The sequence below is a fragment of the Dipodomys spectabilis genome, unplaced genomic scaffold, assembly GCF_019054845.1.
Source record: "Dipodomys spectabilis isolate Male_0828 unplaced genomic scaffold, ASM1905484v1 ptg000234l, whole genome shotgun sequence".
Classification (NCBI taxonomy): domain Eukaryota; kingdom Metazoa; phylum Chordata; class Mammalia; order Rodentia; family Heteromyidae; genus Dipodomys; species Dipodomys spectabilis.
This window is the reverse complement of record NW_024870911.1, coordinates 6219068-6242558: the sequence shown is the minus strand read 5'-3', so window position 1 is coordinate 6242558 and position 23491 is coordinate 6219068. Positions and strand designations below refer to the sequence as shown.

Sequence of the window (23491 nt, the reverse complement as noted above, 5' to 3'; positions counted from 1 at the left end):
CTCTGCTGTTGGGAATAGTATTTATCGCCATAATCGTGCTTCTCTTCTCTTGTGGAGTGATGGAAGCAATCTTTAAACAGTTTTCACAGTCTACGATAATCCTTCAGTAATGCTGATGTTTTTTTTTTTTTTAAATTTCCATTCTAGCTAAAATATGTACCTATTTATTTCTTTTAATATAATCATTAGAATAAATGTTGCTTTGCTGTAAAAATGCCAACAATTGATAAAGAGAGGTAGTCTCGGGGACCATTAAAGACAAAAAATACCTGGAGAGTCGTTTAAAATGCAATTAAAAAAAAAACTTTTTCATGCATAGAAGGGAGTAACTAAAATTCCAGCAGCTAGAATACAAATGCATGCACAAATTCTTTTTTTGTCTGTTTTGCAACAAACAAACCCAACCAAGTCTTGGATTTCTATACAGCCTGCCAAAAGAGGCATTTCACTCAACTGTCTCACACCTTCTAATCTTTTAACATGGCAAGGGAAGACAATAAAACATTTATCATATTTTCCTTGATTTTAAAATGAAAGAAACAATCAAATCTATGTTGCTTGAAAAGACCTTGGAAATAGATAATGTTCACAACTTACAGTATTTATGATTAAATACCATTTTCAAATGTGCTTGGTAATTCCTTTTTCTTTTACTTTTTTTTTTTTGTGGGGGGGAGTCCAGTCGTGGGCCTGAACTCTGGGCCTGGACGCTGTCCCTCAGCTCTTCAGCTCAAGGCTAGCTCTCTACCACTTGAGCCACAGTGACACTTCCGGCTTTTTTCCTTTTTGCTTATGTGGTGCTGGGGAATCGAACCCAGGGCCTCATGCATGCATGGCAAGTGCTCTACCACTGAGCCACCTTCCCAGCCCCGTGCTTGGTAATTTCTAACGTTAGTTTGTCTTTTTAACAATATATGAATTTAATGTGTATGTGTGTGTACCCATGTAGAACTGAGAGGAAAAACATTCCCAGGGAAATATATTTTTTCTATTTTAAGGTTTTATAAAACATCCCAGTCTTGTGTCCTCAGCTCTTATAATAGCTTTTTAAAAATCTGAACAGTTGTCTGATTAAATGTTTGCCCTAAGAAATTTTGTATAGTACTCACTCCAAGAAACATGAAAGTGGGGTATATAGATCATTTCCCTCCATATTTTAGATATGTTTGAAATTTAAACTAATCGTAAAGAAAATCAAGTATATCATATCTAGTTACTTAGCCAAACACAGTTCAAGTATCTGCAAAATTATTTGTTTTAGGGATAAACAGTGTTTCACAAACATTTTTTGAAATAAAATAATTGTTTCTTACACTGTTGGTGGGAATAAAAACTGGTTCAACCACTCTGGAAAGCAGGATAAAGGTTCCTCAAAAGACTAAACATAGAGTTTCCCTATGATCCAGCATTCCCTGAGCATTTACCCAAATGATCACAAACAAGGCTACACTAAAGCTACCAGTGCAGCCATGCTCATTGCAGCATTATTTACCATAGCTAAAATACAGAACGAACCCAGATGCCCCTCAGTAAATAAATGGATCAAAATGAAGTAAGAAAATGTGGTATATATACACAATGGAATTCTATGCTTCCATTAGAAAGAATGACATTGCCTCATTCATAAGGAAATGGAAAGACTTAGAAAAAATCATATTAAGTGATGTAAGGTAGAACCAAAAAAACATAAGCTCCATGGTTTCCCTTATTTGTAATAATTAGTGTATGTCTAGGATAGTCCTAACAGAGGACTAAGTAGCTCAATAGCTATGTACATATGACCATATAAAATGATGCTAATTGAAATGAACTCCAAGATATGGAAATAAGAGGGTTTTATTTTTTGTTGTTTTTATTTATTTATTTATTTCCTGACTTATTTTTTTCTTTTTTTTATTGTGAAAATACCATACAGAGTGTTTACAATTACATGGGCAAGGTAATGAGTGCATTTCTTATCAAGCATTGTTGCCTCCTCCTTTTTTTCCCCTTCCTGTCCCTTCCTATCTCTCTCCCCCTCCTCCGCCCCTGACCCTCTCACCCCTCCCCCCCATGCCAAAGTTGTAAAGTTCATTTCCAACAACATCTTGTACATCTCATTGGTGCAATGGGTCCACCTGTATCCCTATTTAAACAACTTGTTTTTTCCCTTCCCCTCTACTGTATGAAGTTATTTTTTTCTCTCGTTTTTTCCCCCTTTGCTTTATACCCTGTTGTCACTGATTTTGATTTTGGTAACCTGTATCTTGTATATGTGTTTGAACTTTACAACTTAGGGGAAGAGGGGAGTTGGGCAGGAGGGAAAATGGGAGAAAACAAGGGAGGGGGCAACACTGTTTGACAAGAATGTAACCCCTATGTACATCCTCTTTACAATAAAATTAAATTGAATTTTAAAAACGATTTTTACATATCCTCAAATTTGTATATCACTTACTTTTTAAGTGATAATTATTTGGCTTCATATTCAGTTAACTCAGTTCAATGTGGAAGATATTTATGATAAAGATAAGTTCACAAAGTTAACATTCATCTGACATACATTGATTTTTTTTTCCAATTTGGTCCCTACTTGGACTGATTTCAGTCATATTCAACAATACATAAAGTGCTTTCTTTCCCCACTTTTCCCCCAAGATGTTTTGGTAGTCTGTTACCAAAATAAAGATACATTTATGCCATATGATACAACAAACACCTCCTGGATATGTGTTCAAATGATAAATGTACATAAATACTTGTATGAAAACAGTCATATAGTCTAATTCCAGTCTAATTCTAGGTATAACTGATGAATCAGACTCAAAGTGGAAGCATTATTAACTAGTTATTCCAATTAACAAAAAAAAGTTTCATTAACTGAGATGTTCATTACCTTTAGGAAACTTTGAGCCTTCTTCAAAGTAAATCCATCATTAAATATGAGAGAGGGTTGTTTCTATGTTAGAGGCTTCATACTATTTATAAAAGCACTTCCACAAATGGTATTTCACCAACTAAATAATCAGTTTCAGGTTCAACTACTTTAAATAATGTCCTGATCAGTTTTGTGGAGTAGATCATAGTGCAATATAGTGTTTTCATGTAATTGACACTGCAAAATGTTTCTGTCACTACGTATGGCATAGAACTGTAAAATTTAGAGTCTTAAACATATTATTTCAGCTTTCCACAGTGTAAATAATGTTGATTAAGAATTAACACATTTTTCTAATCTTCTATTAGACTCTGGTGTCTTCTAATGCTGTCTTTGGGAATGAAACTATGACACAAACAAACGAAAAATTCCACACAACAGACTCATTGGAGGCACTCTCACCCAGATATGTTTTCATGGAACTTATTACTACAAGCATGGCATTCTGAAAATTTTTATTCACCATGCACTTTCATGAATGACTGAGCTCATAAAACATCCCTTCCTTCTCTTGTAGTAAAAATATTTTTCTTATGGTAGAAATGTTGGCCACCCCTGTTGCTAATGGTACATAGGAAATGTTGGATTTTGCTCCAAAATACAGTTGCTAGATTTATTGTAAACCATGCAGCATATGTCTGGCTACTCAATTGGGGTAAATTGATAGTACATCATGTCCGAGTGTAAGCCTCAATTTTAGCCCATGAGGCACATGAAATGAAATGATTCTCTTTAATAGCTGAGATGTGTGACTCCCCCTGGATGTTGGTAGGTGCTTTGACACATCTATTTGGAAATTCCATGTCAGAAAACAGAGCATTAAAGATGCCCATTTTCTCTGTAGTCATGTTGATCCATGTTTATTCTTTCTTGGGCAAAGGTAGGTGTGCCAGATTAATCTCTCTGTAAAGCATGTTAATAGTGTCCCTCAGAATTTCTACCCAAGAAGTAAAGAGAAGGTTGAAATGTAAACATACACAACCATTGAACAAATAAAAAGTATTTTTTAGACTTTTAACCAATAAATTTTGTGTTTCAGATTCCAGTTAAATTTTATTTCTAAAATCCAAATTCTTTAGCATTGACCTTTATTAGAGATTAAGATTTTTTTCTTTTTTTTAATTTTAATTTTATTTTTTGTGAACATACTTTACAGAGCTGTTACAATTACATGGGCAAGATAATGAGTACATTTCTTGTCAAGCATTGCAGCCTCCTCCTTTGTTTACCCTTCACATCCCTTCCCAGCCTCCCCCCTGCCCCCCCCACCCCTCCCCACCGCACCGAAGTTGTAAAGTTCATTATCGACATGACAACTTGTACTTCTCATTGTTGCAACAGGTCCACCTGTATCATTAAATGACTTGTTTTTCCCCATCTCCTCCACAAATTATACCGACATCAAATACAGTGAAAGCAGGCGTTATACTGTGGGGGGAGGGACATACAAAGCAACAAAGAAATAATCTTATAAATGCGTAAGAAACAAATGCATGAAAGAAAAAAAAACTTTTAAATACATATCTAAGGGTTCATTTTCCTAACATCACATTATCTGACCTTTCCTGCTTGACTCATACATATACTAGATATTGCAAATAAGGGAAACCATAGGACCTATGTTTCTTTGGGCTTGGCAGAGGAATTTCTCTGAAGAAGAAAGAAAGATGGCCAATAGACACATGAAGAAATGCTCAACCTCCCTAGCCATAAAAGAAATGCAAATCAAAACAACATTGAGATACCACCTCACCCCAGTTAGAATGACTATAATCAAGAACTCTAATAACAACAGATGCTGGAGGGGATGTGGACAGAAGGGAACCTTACTTCATTGTTGGTGGGAATGTAAACTTGTTCAACCACTTTGGAAAGCAGTATGGAGGTTCCTGAAAAGACTTCACATAGAGCTCCCTTATAATCCAGCAATCCCACTTTTGGGCATTTACCCAAATGTTTACAAACAAGACCACACTAAAGTTACCAGCACAACTATGTTTATTGCAGCATTATTTACCAGAGCTAAGATATGGAACCAACCCAGATGCCCCTCAGTAGATGAGTGGATCAAGAAAATGTGGTGTATATACACAATGGAATTCTATGTCTCCATCAGAAAGAATGACATTGCCCCATTTGTTAGGAAATGGAAAGGCTTGGAAAAAATTATATTAAGTGAAGTACGTTTTTTTTTTAATTGTGAACATACAGTACAGAGGGGTTACAATTACATGGGCAAGATAATGAGTACATTTCTGATCAAGCATTGCAGCCTCCTTCTTTGTTTATCCTTAAGTTTTCTTAATTGATAGAGTAACTTCATCTTCTTGACTTACACTTTTATTTTATTTATTTATTTACTTACTTACTTACTGACTTGCATTTTATGGAACAGAGGAATAGAAATCACAAAGAAAAATCATATGTAGGAAATGTTTGATTTTGCTTTTATCCTGACTGAGTTACTTCCATTCTTAAAGCTTCTCTTCTTTATTTTTCAGTTACCTGTGGCAGATTCCATTAACAATTGTGGTGGGAAATAGAAGCCATGTGTCTTCAGAAGCAATTATTTGGGTGTCTAACAAATCAGGTAAAATACACATTCTTCCCTAAGGAACTATTTGGCTTTAGATAATTGTTCAGTTACCTAACTTCTGTTTTTAGCTGTTAGAAAATGTGAATAAAGACGAATTATAAACAGAAAATACAGTAATGGCAATTATTTCTACAGAATTAAGTATAATTCCTAGGTAGTCTCACTTCAGGTTGCCTACATAATTATTTAATTTGTTTCTGTGATGATAAAGAGATTTTAAATTCCCAATGTATACTACTAATCTTATATGGTTTAAAATATATAATTTTATATCTTCAAGTGCAGTTATGATATAATCATAACTTCCAAGTGAATAATATGAGAAGTACTGAAATATAGGTTGATTTGAAATCCCATTTTTTCTTCTTTCCTTTTTTAATTTTTTAAAATTTAAAGATATAGTACAGAGGGGTTACAGTTACACGAGTAAGGTAATGAGTATATTTCTTATCTCTTTAAAGGACTAAGCAGATAATATTCTCCATAAGGGAGGAGAAGAGGGGTTTAGACAGGTCATGGAACCACCTCTTAAGCTGAGTCAAATCTGAAGGTAGAGAAAGAAAAGATTCTATTCTCTTTCTAACTATCTTCAAATATGATAGTGACTTATTTCATTTCACTGTCAGAAAGCTATTTCTTGAATGCAATCTATATCCTTCATGCTAGAATGTGAAACAAGACACTTTCATTTCTACTTCCCACTGAGCTGGAGAAAAAGCCAATTACAATATTTTATCTAACATTTCATTTAGGTTGAGTTGGTCAAGTGCACCCATTTGTGTTTTCCATACTCCTTTCTCACATGCTCTTAATTGATGTTTGCTATTTTTGTAAGCATCATTTTAAACAACTACATTAAGTAATATAGTTAGGTATGTATAAAATATTTTTTTTTAATTTGGCACTTGTGGTTCATCCCTGTAATTCAACTATTCAGGAGGTTGAAATCTCAGGATCTTGGTTTAAAGCCAGCCTAAGCATGGAAGTCTGTGAGACTTTTATATCTAATCAGCCCGTTCCCCCACCTCCCCAATCTAGAAGTAGAGCTGTGGTTCAAGTGGTGAGTGGTAGCCTTGAGCAAAAATGTCATGGACAGGGCATAGGCCCTCTTGTGTGGGTGTGTATGGGCACACACACATACACAAACATACACATTCACTATAGATTTCTCTCTCTCTCTTTATCTATGTATAGTTTTTCCTTTTTGTTTTGATATTAGGAGTGAATATTAAGTGCTCAATATACACAACATCCATATAAAATATTTTGGATTTTTATTTTCAGATTTTAATGTTATTGAATTTACATGTTATACAAATTATAACATGTTATTACATGTTATAAAAATATATACTTTTGTGAGTGGTACTGTGGCTCAAGTGGTAAGTGCTTGCCTTGAGCTCAAGAGCTCTGGGACAGTTACCAGGCCCAGAGTTCAAGCCACACAACCAACTATATATATATATATATATATATATATATATATACACATACATATGTATATATATAGTTATATAGTTGTAATTGTGTGTATATATAGTACATATGCATTCTATATATAGTATATATACATACTATATATAGTATATATATGCTTTCACCTAGATATATTTCATAATAAATACATTTATTTAATAGAATAATACATTGAAATGCTTATTTTAACATTTATTGGTGTTTCTCCTTCTAAATAATTACAATCTATTCTTCTCATCCCTTGGAATTAGAATTTATAACAATGTTCTGCATTCACACTTATGTTTCTCTATACTTCTCTTTTCACTCATAACTATTTTACTTATCTGTATAATTTGTTATAAATCAATGAAAAGAAGCAGTGAGTTGCTATTACTCTCCAAAGGTTAGCATGAAGTTAGCCCATTACAGGAAAGCAAGCAGAATGAGACTGAAAAGAAGTAAAATAAAGGCATTCATCTTTGGAAGGTAGAATGGAAACAGGAAATCAGAAAAGTGTAGAGATACTGACTCAATATAAGGATTAGCCCAACACTTTACTTTTGGACAGTGGGAGGATTTAATGCATTTTTTTTTACACTTTATTTTATTGTGAAGATGCTGTACAGAAAGGTTATAGTTACATGAGTAAGGTAATCAGTACATTTCTTGTCCAACTTTGTTACCCCTTCCTTTGTTTTTCCTACTATCCCTTCCCTTCCCACCTCCTGCATTTCTTCCCTCCACCCATCCCCTCTCCCCAGGGGGCAAAATTGTAAAGATCATTTCCAGCATAGTATCTTGTGAGTATCATTGTTGCAATGGGTCATCTCGTATCCTTGTTTCAGCATTTTGTTATTCTCCTTTCTCTCCCCAAATTAGATAAATGTATATACAAGATGCAGGGTAACAAAATCAAATACAATAACAACAGGGGATATACCATAGGAGGAAGAACATACAAAAGAAAAAACAAAAAATTACACAGTACATTAAAAATAGCAACAGTGATCATATCTTAGAGTTCATTTCACTTAGCATCATCTTATATGGTCATATATACACAGCTTTTTGAGATTTTTCTGCTCATCTGATAAGATTATCCTAGACCTATACTACTTGTTGCAACTAAGGAAAACTATGGGACCTATATTTCTTTGGAGTCTGGCTTACTTCACTTAATATGAATTTTTTCAAGTCTTTCCATTTCCTAACAAATGAGGTGGTGTCATTCTTTCTGATGGAAGCATAGAATTGAAACACAAGTTTTTGTTGTTGTTGTTACACATAAGTTACATGTCCATTTTCTATAACTCTGATTATTTCTATGCTGTTATTCCTTGTACCCCCTTAGTCTACACAGAGTCAGGAATAATATTAGAGTTTTTCTTGACCACAGCCCTTGGTGTCTTTTTGAGAAACAAATTATTTTTAAACCTTTTCATTATTAGTCAGGAAAAGAAAAGACTGTATTGGTTCAACCCTGTTTGCCTAACATATTGCCTGTACTAACATATATGGTCTTCATACAAATCTACACAATTTGTGGAATGCATAATCTAAGAGTCATTATTTTCATGGACGATGATATGAAGAGCATAGTTCCCTAACCCAAAACTTACAGTGTACAATGAGAACAGTACAATATGACATTTTCTATTAAAGCAGAGCAGAATGTTCTATTTGGTATAAACATTGTTACTGGTAAAATGTGGAAACGTTATGGAATGTCCCTATTAACTAGATGCTTTCTGTAAGCTTCATGTATATAAAGCTGTGAAAGAAAGTTTCCAGAAGACCTTTGAAAAAGCTTACCTTTGTATTTGGACTTTTCAATTCCACTACAATTGTAGTTAATTTAATCTCAAAAGCTTTCCTTTTGATGACTAATAATAAAACTAATACCAGAGGGAATTTAGGGGGAAATAGCTTATTAACTTTAATTTTTTTTTCGGTTGTTGAACTCTGGGCTTGGGCACCATCCCTGAGCTCTTCAGCTTAAGGCTAGCACTCTACCACTTGAGCCACATCACCACTTCCAGTTTTCTGGTGGTTTATTGGAGATAAGAGTCTCATGGACTTTCCTGACCTGGCTGGCTTTGAATTGCGTTCCTCAGATCTCAGCCTCCTGAATAGCTAGGATTACAGGCAGGAGCAACTGTTTTCTGGGTAGATTATTAACTTTTTATCCTTCTGAATGTTTTCATGTCTCTTTTGTTCAAAAATCAATGAATTTTTCTTTTCTCCAAAAACATAAAGAAAATATTCTGGTCCTTTTATTTTTAATTCCGCGTAAGTGAAAATAAATTTCAGATTTAACCACATCAATATATTTGCAGTCTTCACTGTCCATAGTAATATAGATGTGATCTAACAGGCAAAGTTATTGGTAGATAAAATGCTTTTTTTAAAAAAAATTAACCAACCTACATAATGGTTGCTTCATTTTTAGAATATTTCTTATAAGTATTTACTATCAATTTAATGTGTATTTTATTGTGGACTAAAATGGCTTTTCAATCAATTTTTAAGTTTTTCAAAGGAAGTTAGAGTGTTTATCCTTTTCATTCTTGCCATGAATTTGGGCATTCACAAATGAATGTTGTAGCTTACATTTTGACAAGTTCTTCAAGTAAGGTGAATGGAGGGGAAGGTAAATTTAATGTTAAGAAAGAAAAGATTCAAAATAATTCAAAATGATTTCTTCAATATATTCTGTCATTTGGCTCAAAACCTCTCAAATGAATATTATCTTTATCCATATTTTACCAATGAAGAAAATGGAGGATTGAGAAATAACTACCAAAATGTCAGTTAGGTAATTAGCTAAAGAGCTGGCTTGAGAGTTTGGTTTGTTTTTTACTCTGCACCCTCCTCTGTACACCTGTATGAAAACACATATACACACCCAAACACACAGTAATATTTAAAGTTTGAAATGTTGCTCGGCAGACATGCCAGTTAGTTCTTGAAAGCTTTTATGTATTTGCACATGGTTCTCTATAGGTTTGACAAAACATTATTTCATTTGGTTTTCACAAGAAAACAAATGTTTGTCTCAGTATCCTGGTTAGTTTGGTTGAATTGCTCATTTTTCCCTTAATTCTAATAATTTTACAACCAGCAAATACTGTGTAGGATATACAATCTCATTTCTACTTTTAGTATCTCAAAAGTATAATGTACTGTTATAATATCTTAACTGATCTGTACCTTCATGTAGTCTGAGTCTTGGTCCATTTTGGATATAAAAATAATTTTAATTATTATTAGGAACGCTTGAAATATAACTTCCATTCTTCTTATTATGGTACTCATCAAATACCATACCTCATTAGGGCATTAGAAAAGATCTCTTTAAAATTCATTACATGCCATTAGCTAATTTGAGGAACATTTTAGAGACATAATTAACTAGAACCCAAATATGTTTAAAAATCTATTATAAAAACCTTTCAAGGAATCATCTTCTAAGATCTCATTTGTATCAACGGTGTAAAAATATTCATGAACCTCAAGGTTTTAGTTAGAAATTTAATAATGTATGTTTTAAAACAAAAGATGCCTGTCATATTCTAGTCTGATGACTTTAAAGATATAGGGATTTGTTTTCTATTAAAAAATATATATTAATTTAAAATTGATTATATTTTGCCTTTAAATTTTTGAATTCAATAAGTTTCAATATGAGAGCAAGGTACTACATCAGGTTATAGTTATTTCAGTTATTTAAAATATGGACAGGAAGTAATTTCAAAATGGATTTAATATCCTAGGAGTCTATGAACATTTAAAATCTGCAAAAATTTTAAGCATGTGTTCATGTATTAAACAATGGTTTAACATTGTAACTTTTATGGAAAAAAACTTCTGAAATAAAAGTGACCAAATTTTCTGATAGATTAGCTGAATTCATCTATTTATACATTTTTATTTCAATAAGCTTAGTGTATTTGAAAACAATTATAAATCAGAATAAATAATATTCTTGATGTTTTAGCTTTCAGTTTACTTTGAATTGAATTGAATTGAATTGAATTGAATCATTAAAGTTGGTCTTTGATATTATTTTAAAGGGACTATTTTACTTTCAAATGATATTTCCTAGTTTAGTTATTTCTGTTGTCATATTTTGTCTGTTCAATAGGGTGACATTCAAAAGCTTGACAAAACAGATGTATGGGCAATCATATTAAATATTTGAAAAAATATATTTATAATTATTCAGAGACTTGAGAAACTGTCTACATTTTATAGAAATGACTACACTCAAGCAATTTGTTTAACTTTTTGAGACAGCTCTTTATTTGCCTCTGAGGACATAAATTAAAGGTGGTAAAAAGATATGAAAAGAATAAAAGATCAAAATTTTATGCTTAATATACTTTAAGTGAATTTTGTTTTATGATCTACTTTTGGAAATGACTAATGAATAATACAGATTGGATTACTTAGCCTATCCTTTGCAGACCTGAGAATGAATGGGCATTTATCCCCTGGATAATTCTCATGGTAATGTTTTTCATGTGTAAGCTTGCTTATGAGAGAGTCTTTCTGTGAATTCATTCCTTCACAGAAACAACACAGTATGCTTTATTTCCTGTTTTAGATTCTATGGTGTGAAAATGCTGGTGATAGTCTATCTCCTACACAGATATGAGTCTAGTTTCTGCGAAGCATTTCATGGTTTCAAGTCATTGTAAAAAGTAGCTTACACCAGGATAGTCTGTGTTGTTTCATTTTCCTCTTGGATGACAGATTGCATTTGTGTGTGTGTACGTGTGTTTGTATGTGTGTAAATTTGAAATCAACTTCACTGTGCAAATTCTATGAAGCATTAAGTCCTAAAGTTCTATGGTCCAATCATTATAATTGCAAACCATAGTTTTGTGCAGTTAATGAAAGTAGACCACACAAGTGGATGTAGTTCTTTCTTTTGACCATATTTGAAAGTGTTAAACATATAAGAAGTTGTAATATTTTTTGTCCTGGATTCTTTTGGTTGCATTTACTAGTGAACATAGTAAGTTACTATTTTTGCAAAGTAATTCCGTAAGCAGAACTTCATCTCTTTGTTTCTAATTCTGTGTAGAAATATTAGAGTCTTGAACAAATGGGGTTTCCTTTTAAGAGCATTATTGATGCTGAAGAGTCTGCTATTTATTAGTACTCCTAAGAAAACAGGGAAAAAGGCAAGAAACAACAGGCTTTCAAATAAATGAACTCATGTTTTAATCACTTTCTTACTGAACAAAATAAGTATAATGCACATCTGAAATAGTTTCTTTTATTCTGTCTCTGTGTTCTATAAATCTCATTCTATATTCATATAGAATAGTACATATTTATATAGAAAGAATAATATTTATGTAATCTAATTATAAGCCTGATAAATATAGTGAGCAGTTTCTAAGTTACATTTATTTTAAGAAAGAAAATTATTTATAGGTAATAGGGTTTTGTCAAGACTAAAATTCTTAATTATAAGAAAATAATTAATTGAGATAATGAGTAACCAACTAAAAGTTTTTCTAGCCAAGTCTAGACGCAAGTAATTAATTATTTCAATTAGACATTTAGGGTGGCATTCTCTTTTCATTATTGGTGTTGCTGTTTATGATACAAAAGAAACATATTCCATTTTAATTCGTAAAATTTGAAATCTGTTCACTCTCAAAACGTTAATTTCAGAGCATCACAGAATAACTTATTTGGATAAAGGAAGCTGGCTGTTAGGAAACATCAATCAAACTGGCTACTTTAGAGTCAACTATGACCTAAGGAACTGGAGATTATTAATTGATCAGTTAATCAGGAACCATGAGGTATATTCTAGACTTGTTCATTAATGATCTTCTTTGATTCATGCACACTTGACAGTTTAATCCTAAACCATTCTTTTCTTTCCCCTGATTGGCCTCACAGGTTCTTTCTGTCAGTAACCGTGCAGGTTTGATTGACGACGCCTTCAGCCTGGCCAGGTATGTGTCCCTGTGAATCTCCAGAATAAAAACTCATACTTGTAGAATTTCCTCTTTTAAGAAGTATGTATGTTTTGAATATCAGAAATCTTAAAAAAAACAAAACCTCCCTTCCATGATCTTTGTGTTTGGATATGAATTTCATTCAGTACCACAAATTCTCAATCGATAACAGCCTTAGAGAAGTTTCAGGACAGGAGACGTTCATCAATTTTACTACAAGTTTAATTTAACATTCTAGAGATTAATAATCTGTTCCTTATTTCCTTAATGAGCCCTAAGAAATGACCCTTGTGCCATATTTAACTTTTGATAGAAAATAGCTTTAAGCATCTGCAATTTTTTTTCCTAACGTGTCAGTCCTTTTTAAATAGCTTTTTTTTTTAAAAAAAAAAATGTGATTCGTTATGAAAGGCCTCTACTGAGAGACAGAAATAAATGTTCCACAGGGTGTGACTTTTCTAGACAAAATATATATCAATCCTGTACCAGAAGCGTTTAGTGGTATTAGGTATCGTAATATTTGTGGTGCTTTCACAACTAGATTTGTAGTGTTTGAAACAGTTATTCCTTTGAATAATCATCTAATATAATAACATCAATCACCAACTACTTACTAAATTTTGAAACTGAATATTAAAACAATCTCAATCCTTTTAACATTTTGTAATTTTTCATATCTAGGTATAAATTAAATAATTGATAGTTTTAAGTTACAGCTTAGGACAGATTTCTCTGGTTATAACAATTTGCAATAGTCCATCCTAGGATAACAGTGGGAATTTGATTAACTATGTCTATGCTGATAGGCACACATGAGTTATCTTAGTTCCTGGCAATGTTTCATTCATAGAACCTTAGATTGCCTCTACAGTTTATGTAATCAATCAGATGTCAATTCTTTTCCTTATGTTATAAAGCAAATGAATACCCACAGCATTTAGAATTAATGAGCTTACATTAGAAGAGTTGATTACTTCTTTGACAGAGGCAAAGCCCAAGTTTTGAACCAAGTTACAGATTTTGGTTTGGTGGAAGTGAGGGAACAGAGAGAGAGAGACAGACAGAGACAGAGACAGAGAGACAGACAGAGACAAAGAGACAGAAACAGAAAGACAGAGAGACAGAGACAGAGACTGACAGAGATAGAGGCAGAGAGGCAGACAGAGACAGAGAGACAGACAGAGACAGAAAGACAGAGAGGCAGATGGAGACTGAGACAGACAGAGACAGAGAGAAACAGAGGAAGAGAGGGAGGGAGAGAAAGGAGGAATTCCAGGAAATTATTTGTGAAAAATACACTCTAGCTTTCCCTTTCATTATTGATTCTGAAGAGCTTGGGGACATCATCTTATTTGGCCAAACCTTGGAAACAACAGATATACTGTTATGTGGAGAAAATGACTGGGATGTAGGTTTTGCTTTCCAGTAAAATATGAAAAAGTTGAAAAAATATATACATAAAAATTACTTTTACATGGAGATTTAGAGAAGGTGAATGAAATGAAGGTAACAGAAAAGTTAGTTGTGTACCAAGAATAAAGGGCTAGTAAGCTATTATTATTTAATAGGTGGAGACGTTTGCATACAATATTACGGTCCTTCCATATCTATATGGTCTTAATTCTAGGACCAAATAGTGATATCAGAATTTACAGATGCTCAATTCCTATATATAAAATTGTATAGTGTTTGTAGATGACCTGTGTATATCTTTAAGACATATCTAGATTACCATATATTCCTATCACAATGTATAGTTACTGTGATATATTGTTTATAGAATAATAAGTAGAGAAAAATTTCAATTTTTGGCAGCCTTGAAAGTTGGAAATACCAACTGAACCAGGAAAATTTTCAAATCTTATTGACATCACACCTATCATTTATTTTCGTGCTCACATGACCTCCTTTAATCCTAATAAACACAGGGGTTACCCATTTTACAACAGGGACATGGAAATTAACAGGGGCAAAGTCACTTAGCTAAGGTCACACAGCTGTTAATTATGTGTGTGATATGGGGGACAGGGTGGGAAGAGAAATCCACCTTAAAGCCACTCACAGAAGAATTCATGGGTTCAAGTCAAAGTGAGCTTTCCCATTGTATGAAATTCATTCTCTTATTCTATTCTATTCATTTACTTGCAGCGTAAAACACACTACTTCCTTCATCCTGCTTCAGCATGGCCTTGACTGACTGTCTAGTGGGAGTTAGGTGAGGTTTCAGGGATCAGTATATCCACAGTTATCTCCTTTTTCAAAAATTTAATTTTCTTATTTTACTTAAGTAGTTGTTCAAAGGAGTTGATTTAACAATGCAGTTTAGGAGTATGATGAGTCGTGATCAATGTCACCCCTTTCAACATTCTCCTAGCCCATCCCCCCAAACCACTCCTTCCCTCACCTTTTCTTAATTTTGTAGGATATACATTGAACTCTTGAATGTATTATCCCGTCTTTCCTTTTCTCTATGTGTCTTCTCCTTACCCTTTGACCTCACTCCAGCCCTTTCAAGTACCGACTTCCAGTGTTTAATTTTTAATTGCAAAGATATTGTATAGATGGGTTACAGTCACATGAGTAAACAAAGAAGGGGGTAACAATGCTTGATAGGAAATGTACTCATTAACATTCTCATGTAACTGTAACCCCTCTGTATAGTATCTTTACAATAATATATATAAATATATATATAATTTAAAAAAAAGTGTGTGTGTGTGTGTGTGTGTGTGTGTGTGTATGTGTGTGTGTGCTGAATTGGAGATAAGAGCCTCACAGACTTTTCTGCCCTGGCTGGCTTTGAACTGAAATCTTCAGATCTCAACTTCCTGAGTAGCTAGGATTATAGCCAAGAGCCAATTGGCTCCTGGTTTGATTTTGTCTTTCTAAGGAATTTTACTGCATGCTATCCCATGCATTTATTTCTGCATTAATAAATGAATTCTAGCTTCCACATATGAAAGAAAACATGCCAGCTTAGTCTCTTTTGTACTGATGCCACTGAGCTTTTTTTTTTTGGGGGGGGGGTCCGGTCGTGGGGCCTGAACTCTGGGCCTGGGCACTGTCCCTCAGCTCTTCAGCTTAAGGCAAGCACTCTACCACTGAGCCACCTTCCCAGCCCCTGAACTTTTTTTTTCTACAGTCTTTCTAATGCATATTTTTTTGATGCATTCCTCCACTGAGGGGCGTTTTTGGCTGATTCCATATCTTGGCTATCCCTTTGGTGCTTTACCTCTTATCTTTTGGTTTCAAATAACTTAAGTGACCTAAGTCGAGTGCTTTGTTATCATTGTGTGAGGACTGCCTAATTTGATCTTTGGTTCAGCACTTGTGCCAATATATACTTGCTGCATAATTAATTGTAGGGTTGGCAACTGATTGTTTATTCAGGTATGAATTTCTGTGTCACAGTTTCAGTGTAATTAACTAGCCACAATGTAACAGTCTTTTCAGGCTACTTTTATAAAAATAATTTTATTGTGAAGGTGATTGTACATAGGGTTATAGTTGCATAAGTAAGGTAATGAGTACATTTCTTTTTGCATGTTAGCCCCTTAGCCCCTCACTCATTTCCTCCCAATCCCCGCCTCCACTTCTCTTCCCCACAAGTTGAAAAGTTCATTTCCAACATAGTGTCTAGTGAGTATCACTGTTTCATGGCTACTTTTACTTGTAAAAAAGTACACTGATACATTCTACTGGTGCAAGATTAAGACAATCTGGGAAATACAATGTCAAATCTTGTTTCCCTCCTCCTAGCCCTTGCTGACACTTTAGCTTCCGCACATGTTACAATTCTTGATATTTTATATGAGATGATCCAAATATTTCTTCTTCTACACATCTACACAACTTTTTTTTCCTTTTTTTTTCTTCTTCTTTTTTTTTTTTTTTTGCTTGGTCCTGGGGCTTGAACTCTGGGGTTGGGTGCTGTCGCTGCACTCTTCAGCTCAAGGCGAGGGCTTTACCGCTTTAGCCACAGCACCACTTCTGCTTTTCTAGTGGTTTATTGGAAATAAGAGTCTCACGGACTTTCCTGCCTGGGCTGGCTATGAACCATGATCCTCAGATCTCAGCCTCCTGAGTAGCTAGGATTACAGGTGTGAGCCACCAGTACCCGGCTAACTTATTTTCCTTAAAACAAACTTGAGCAGAAATGCCTCTATACTCTGGCTATTTTACACATCTAAGGAGTTTGCCATTGTTGGTGATGACATGCAGAAAGTGTCGTGGGGCTGTTGCAGTATACATGTATGCGTTTTGTAGGGATGATTTTTATACTAGGCATGTGATTTGGGATTCAAAGAGCCCAAGGTTCTTGATAAATACTAGAAGTTGTATTACAAAGTCTCTCTCAAGTTAGACCTCTGTTATCTAGGCCTGAGAGGGTTTAATTGCCCTAAATCCTTCATTATAATAAATACGTCTTTCCAATTCAGTCTAGTAGTCAGAATGATTTTTAGAAGTGACTCACTACTTACTTAAAGAAGTTGTGGAGCCTTACTTTTATACATGCAGTTTGTATTTTGGTGGTACTGGTACATGAGCACACATATTTATTAGGTGAGTGCTCTTATCACTTGAGATATGCCCCCAACCCTTTTTGCTTTAGTTTTACACTAAAACAAACCCCACCTCCTAATCCTATCTCTTGAGTAACTAATATAACAGGCATGTTCCACCACATCCAGCTTTTTGTTTTAGATAGTCTCACTAACTTTTTGCCTGGTATGGCCTTGAAAACAATCCTCCTATCAATGGCCTCCTTATGAGGAGAGATATGATTACAAGTATAAAATAGAATTCCCAGCTCCTCTGATGTTCTTAAAAATATATAAGTTTGTGCCAGGCACAGGTGGCTCACATCTATAATCCTAGTTATTCAGGAGGCTGAGATCTGAGGATCGCAGTTCAAAGCCAGCCAGGGTAAGAGTGTCCCTAAGACTCTTACCTCCAATAAACCACCAGAAAACTGTAAGTGCTGCTGTTACTCAAAATGGTAGAGCTCAAGCCTTGATCTGAAGAGCTGAGGGACAGCACCCAGGCCCAGAGTTCAAGCCCCATGACCCACACATAAATAAATAAATAAATAAATAAATAAATAAATAGTTACTGATGATTCTAATCCTATCATTTAAAAGGCTTTTTTGGGGGGTGTGGGGGGGTCGGTCCTGGGGCTTGAACTCAGGCCTGGGTGCTGCCCCTGAGCTCTTCAGTTCAAGGCAAGAGCTCTTCCAATTGAGCCACAGTGCCACTTCTGGTTTTCTGGTGGTTAATTGGAGAAAAGACCCTCATAGACTTTCCTGCCTGGACTAGCTTTGAACTGTGATCCTCAGATCTCAGCCTCCTGAGTAGCTAGGATTATAGGCATGAGCCACTGGTACCTAGCTTGGCTTTACTTTTTATATAGGTTTGAAAGGGTGTCTTTATCTTAATGTACATGCTCATATTTCGGGGAAATGGCCTGATGTTGCTTGGTTAGTGGCTATATTTTTCTGCATTCCTATTGCATAATTGATTATAGTATATTGTGATTGTGCAATGTAATTTTCAAAATATTACATTATATTTTATTCAACATAAATTATATAACTAATTTGATAAATCCCATGAAAAATCCTGCAGCAATTTCAGTGGATATACTTGAATGTAGAAGTTAATTTGTTGAGAAGAAACATCTTTTTATAAGTGAGCTTTCTGATGACAGACACATCATCTCTCTCCCTTTGTTCAGGTCCCTGAGTCAAGCCCTATGATTTTATGTACATGGTCTCTAGTGATAATACTCTGTCATTTCTTCTTCTTTATTTTTTTTGGAGATATATACTACTACATGAGATGTCTTACTACATTTCTATTTACAGTATTCTAATTTTCATTGGTTGTGTGGAGGGAATCGAGTCATCAAACGCCTTACAACTTTCATTTTACTGTGATTTACACTTTGAAATCAGTATCTAGCATGTGTAGATATTTTGTTATTGAATGTGTGTGTTTGGTTTGTGGGGTTTTTTTTGACAGAGCATTGTGAGATTGGAGAATATGAAAAAAATAGAACATTATGTTTTCCTGGTTGCCCATGACCTCACAACAGGGCAATCCATGGTAGATAATTAAGTCCATTCAGTACACACAAGCTAAGAAGAAAATATTATAAAATCATGGCAGAATAAGAACAAATGTAGCTAAAAAGATCATAAAAAACATTATATAAAAAAGTAGCCCTATGGCTCAAGTGGTAGAGTGCTAGCCTGAACCAAATAAGCTTAGGGTCAGTGCCCAGGTGCTGAGTTCAAGCCCCATAACTGACCAAAAACAAAAACATAAAGACAAAACTACCATATAGGAAATGACAGAAGAAAGTGAAAGTTTTCTAGAGAAATTTATTAAAGACTTAGAAGCAGAATAAGAAGCCAGTCTCTCTAGTTGATGCTTGTAATCCTAGCTTCTCAGGAGGCAGAGATTTGAAGATTGTGCTTGAAAGCCAGACAAGGGAGGAAAATCCATAAGATTTATTTCAGATTAACTACTGGAAAAAAAGGAAGTAGAGCTGTGGCTCAAGTGTGGTAGAACACAAACTTTGAGTACAAAAATCTCAAGGACAGTGCCCAGGCCCTGAGTTTAGGCCTCAAGACAGGCAAGAGTGTTCACGTGCGTGTGTGCATGCACTCACACACATACACACTCTTAAGCTTTTCTCAATATATATTTTTATTGTAAAGATACTGTACAGAGGGGTTACAGTTACATGAGAATGGTAATGAGTACATTTCCTATCGAGCATTGTTATCTTCTTTGTTTTTCCCCTACCATCCCTTCCCTCCCCCCCCCTCCCCAACCCCTCCCTCCCTCCACCCCCCCCAAAGTTGTAAAGTTTGTTTTCAACATAGTGTCTTGTACATCTCTTTGTTACAGTATTAAGTGAAGTAAGCCAGGCTCAAAGAAACATAGGTTCCATGGTTTCCATTATCTGCAATAACTAGTGTATGTCTAAGACAAGCAGAAAAGGTCAAAAGCTATGTACATATGACGATATAAGATGATGCTAAGTGAAATGAACCCCAAGATAGGAACACAAAAAGTTTTGTTTTTCTTGATGTTGTTTTTTAATGTACTTATAATGTACTGTGTGATTTTTTTTTTTTTTTTTTTTTTTTTTTGGCTATCGTGGGGCCTGAACTCTGGGCCTGGGTGCTGTCCCTGAGCTCTTTAGCTCAAGTCTAGCGCTCTACCACTTGAGCCACAGTGTCACTTCTGGCTTTTTCTGCTTATGTGGTGCTGAGGAATTGAACCCAGAGCCTCATGCATGTGAAGCAGGCACTCTACCACTGAGCCAACTTCCCAGCCCCATACTATGTGATCTTTTGGTTCTTTTGTATGTTCTTCCCCCATGGTATAAACCCTTTTCATTTCTTTTGTATGTTCTTCCCCCATGATATAATCCCTGTTTTCAGTGTATTTAATGTGATGCCCTGCATCTTGTATACACATTTTTCTAATTTGGGGAGGGGAACGGAAATAGCAAAATGCTAAAATAAGGATACACTTAAGCTTAAGAGGAGAATTCCAGTGGACAGAGCCTGTTGCTAAAGGACCATGCACATAATCCTGGCTACTCAACAGGCTAAGATCTAAAGACTGTAGTTCAAAGGTAGCCCAGGTAGAGAAGTCTGTGAGACTCTTACATCCAATTAACCAGAAGTGAAGCTCAAATGGTAAATTGACAGCCTTCAGTGACAGTATCTTAGCCCTAAGTTCAGCACCCATATCAACACACACACACACATGAATAAGAACAGGGAAAAGGATAAACTACTGGATGAACTTACTGCAGCCATTGTTACATGAGTACAAGTTGAGTGGAGAGGTGATTTGTGATTTTTTCAAGCGTAGGTTTGGCAGCTATTATTTGTTAATTTACTGTATGATAAAAACTGCAAAGCTACAAGGTTAACAGTGGGAAATACCGTCACAGCAATGGATGTTTAAAGTTACTACATGCTTTAAGTACAATTTAAAATCTATGGAAGTATATATCCCAGACATTTGGCCTTGCACAGCAATTTACATGGAAATATTTAACACTTAGTAATTTTTTTTTTTTGGTCTTCGTGTCAGTGGCTCATGCCTGTAATCCTATCTACTTAGGAAGCTGAGATTCTAGGATTGTGATTAAAAGCCAGCCAGGAGATTCCTTTTTTTTGGGGGGGGGGCTCAGTCATGGGGCTTGAACTCTGGGCCTGGGCGCTGTCCCTCAGATCTTCAGCTCAAGGCTAATGCTCTACCACTTGAGCCACAGCACCACTTCAGGCTTTTTTTCTTTTTGCTTATGTGGTGCTGAGGAATCGAATCCAGGGCTTCATGCATGCAAGGCAAGTGCTCTACTACTGAGCCACCTTCCCAGCCCCATCCAGGAGATTCTTATCCCTAATTAATCACAAAAAGCCAGAAGAGGAACTATGGCTTAAGTGATATAGTAGAACACTAGCCTTGAGAAGAGAGCTCAGGGCAGCATCCTGGCCAGGAGTCCCAGCATCAGCACAAAACTAAAACAAACAAACAATAAAATCTTATTTCAAAAAAATTTTTTTCTTTTTTTGTCAGTCCTGGGGCTTGAACTCCTCAAGACCTGAGCACTGTCCCTGAGTTTCTTTTGCTCAAGGCTAGCACTCTACCACTTGAGCAATAGAGCCACTTCTGGCCTTTTCTGTGTATATGGTATATTGTGGACTTGAACCCAAGGTTTCATGCATGCTAGACAAGCACTCTACCACTACACCACATATTTATAATAACTAGTATATGTCTGGGACCAGCAGAAAAGCCTGATAAGATGATGTTAAGCAAAATGAACCCCAAGATGGAATTTATAAGGTACCACGTGATCTTTTTGTTGCTTTGTATGTCCCTCTCCCATGGCATAACAAAATGTTTAAACAAAATGTTTAAATAGGGATACAGATTGACCCATTGCAACAATGAGATGTACAAGACATTATGTCAAAAAATGAACTCGACAATTTGGGGGGGGTAGGGAGTGGAAGGGTGGTTGAGGAGTTGAGAGGGACAGAAAAACAAAGGAGGCAACAATGCTTGATAAGAAATGTACTCGTTACCTTGCTCATGTCACTGTCACCGCTCTGTACAGTATTTTCACAATAAAAAACTTTTTTAAAAATTTATTTTTCTACGAGTATTCCATGGATAGTTCATTATCATCCTTCTTCTATTCTGTTATTATTTATTTATTTATAAACTAATATCCTGGAAAATTCAATTGTGCAGAATTCGTACCAATTTATATATTATATACATATATATGTATATATAAATGCCATAGCATACTTTTTTAGTCTGTATAACAAATTTTAAAATCAAGGTATAGGCTGCTTTGTTAAGGACCTAGTCACTTGCAAAATCTCAATAATGATAAACTGTTGCAATTAAATAATGATTACATTTCACCTAACATCAGCTTATCTGACCTTTTCTGCTTGTCGCAGACATATACTAGTTATTGCAAATAAGGGAAACCATGGAACTTAAGTTTCTTTGGGCCTGGCTCACTTCACTTAATATAATTAACTCCTGCTTTCACTGTATTTGATGTTGGTACAATTTGGGGAGGGGAAGGGAAAAAACAAATTGTTTAACTAGGGATACAGGTGGACCCATTGCAACAATGAGATGTACAAATCTTTATGTCGAAAAGAGAACTTCACAACTTTGGCGGGAGTGTGTGTGGGGGGAGATGGAAGGAATGGGAAGGGGAAACAAAGGAGGAGGCAAAAATGCTTGATAAGAAATGTACTCATTATCTTGCCCATGTAATTGTAACCCCTCAGTAAGGTATTTTCACAATTAAAAAAAAGAAAAACAGCAATGATTACAGTTAAAATGATTGGGTTGCTGACTTTAAATCGGATTGAGATTAGCAGGTGCTTTCTACAAAATAATAGTGTTTAATTGGCAGCATAAGAAGCAAAGGTGCTTCAAGTGTTGGAGAACCGTCATCAGAAACTGTGTAATGCAGACTTAATGACTGTATAAGTTAAAAGTTAATAAATCCACTCTTGTAACTCTGTTTCATAGCTTATAAATCTGAGAAATTTAGTATAGTAGCCACTGAAGTTATAACAGATTTGAAAAACTGACTTATTCATTCTGTATTGTTTCATTTCTGGATCTTGTTGTCAGAAATAGTAAGAGCACTTTGTATGTCCCTCCCCCACAGTATAACCCTTGCTATCACTGTATTTGATGTCGTATAATTTGTGAAGGGGAAGGGGAAAAACAAATCGTTTAAACAGGGATACAGGAGGACCCATTACAACAATGAGATGTACAAGTCCTTATGTTGAAAACGAACTTTACAACTTTGGTGAGGGGGGGGAGGCGAACTTTGGTGAGGGGGGGGGAGGCGAACTTTGGTGAGGGGGGGGAGGCGGGGGGGGGGGAGGAAGGAGGATTGGGTGGGGGGGCGGGGGGAGGATGGAAAAGGATGGGAAGGGGAAACAAAGGAGGAGGCTACAATGCTTG

General features: G+C 35.2%; 1 protein-coding gene and 1 long non-coding RNA gene across 2 annotated transcripts in view; one reads left to right on the top strand and one right to left on the bottom strand.

Annotated features, from left to right (window-relative positions):
• The window catches only part of Trhde (thyrotropin releasing hormone degrading enzyme), a 388269-nt gene that overhangs the window by 294728 nt on the left and 70050 nt on the right, over positions 1-23491 (top strand). Inside the window, exons 10-12 of the mRNA XM_042698986.1 lie at positions 5419-5507; positions 12660-12793; positions 12894-12949. Coding sequence (XP_042554920.1) covers positions 5419-5507; positions 12660-12793; positions 12894-12949 — 279 coding nt within the window. The remainder of the gene's footprint in view (positions 1-5418; positions 5508-12659; positions 12794-12893; positions 12950-23491) is intronic.
• LOC122124258 lies at positions 6545-20741 on the bottom strand. Its single transcript, XR_006150509.1, has 4 exons — positions 20728-20741; positions 15453-15459; positions 14547-14550; positions 6545-6621 (listed from the first exon to the last, which is right to left on the bottom strand). It is a non-coding gene; the product is annotated as an uncharacterized LOC122124258 (long non-coding RNA).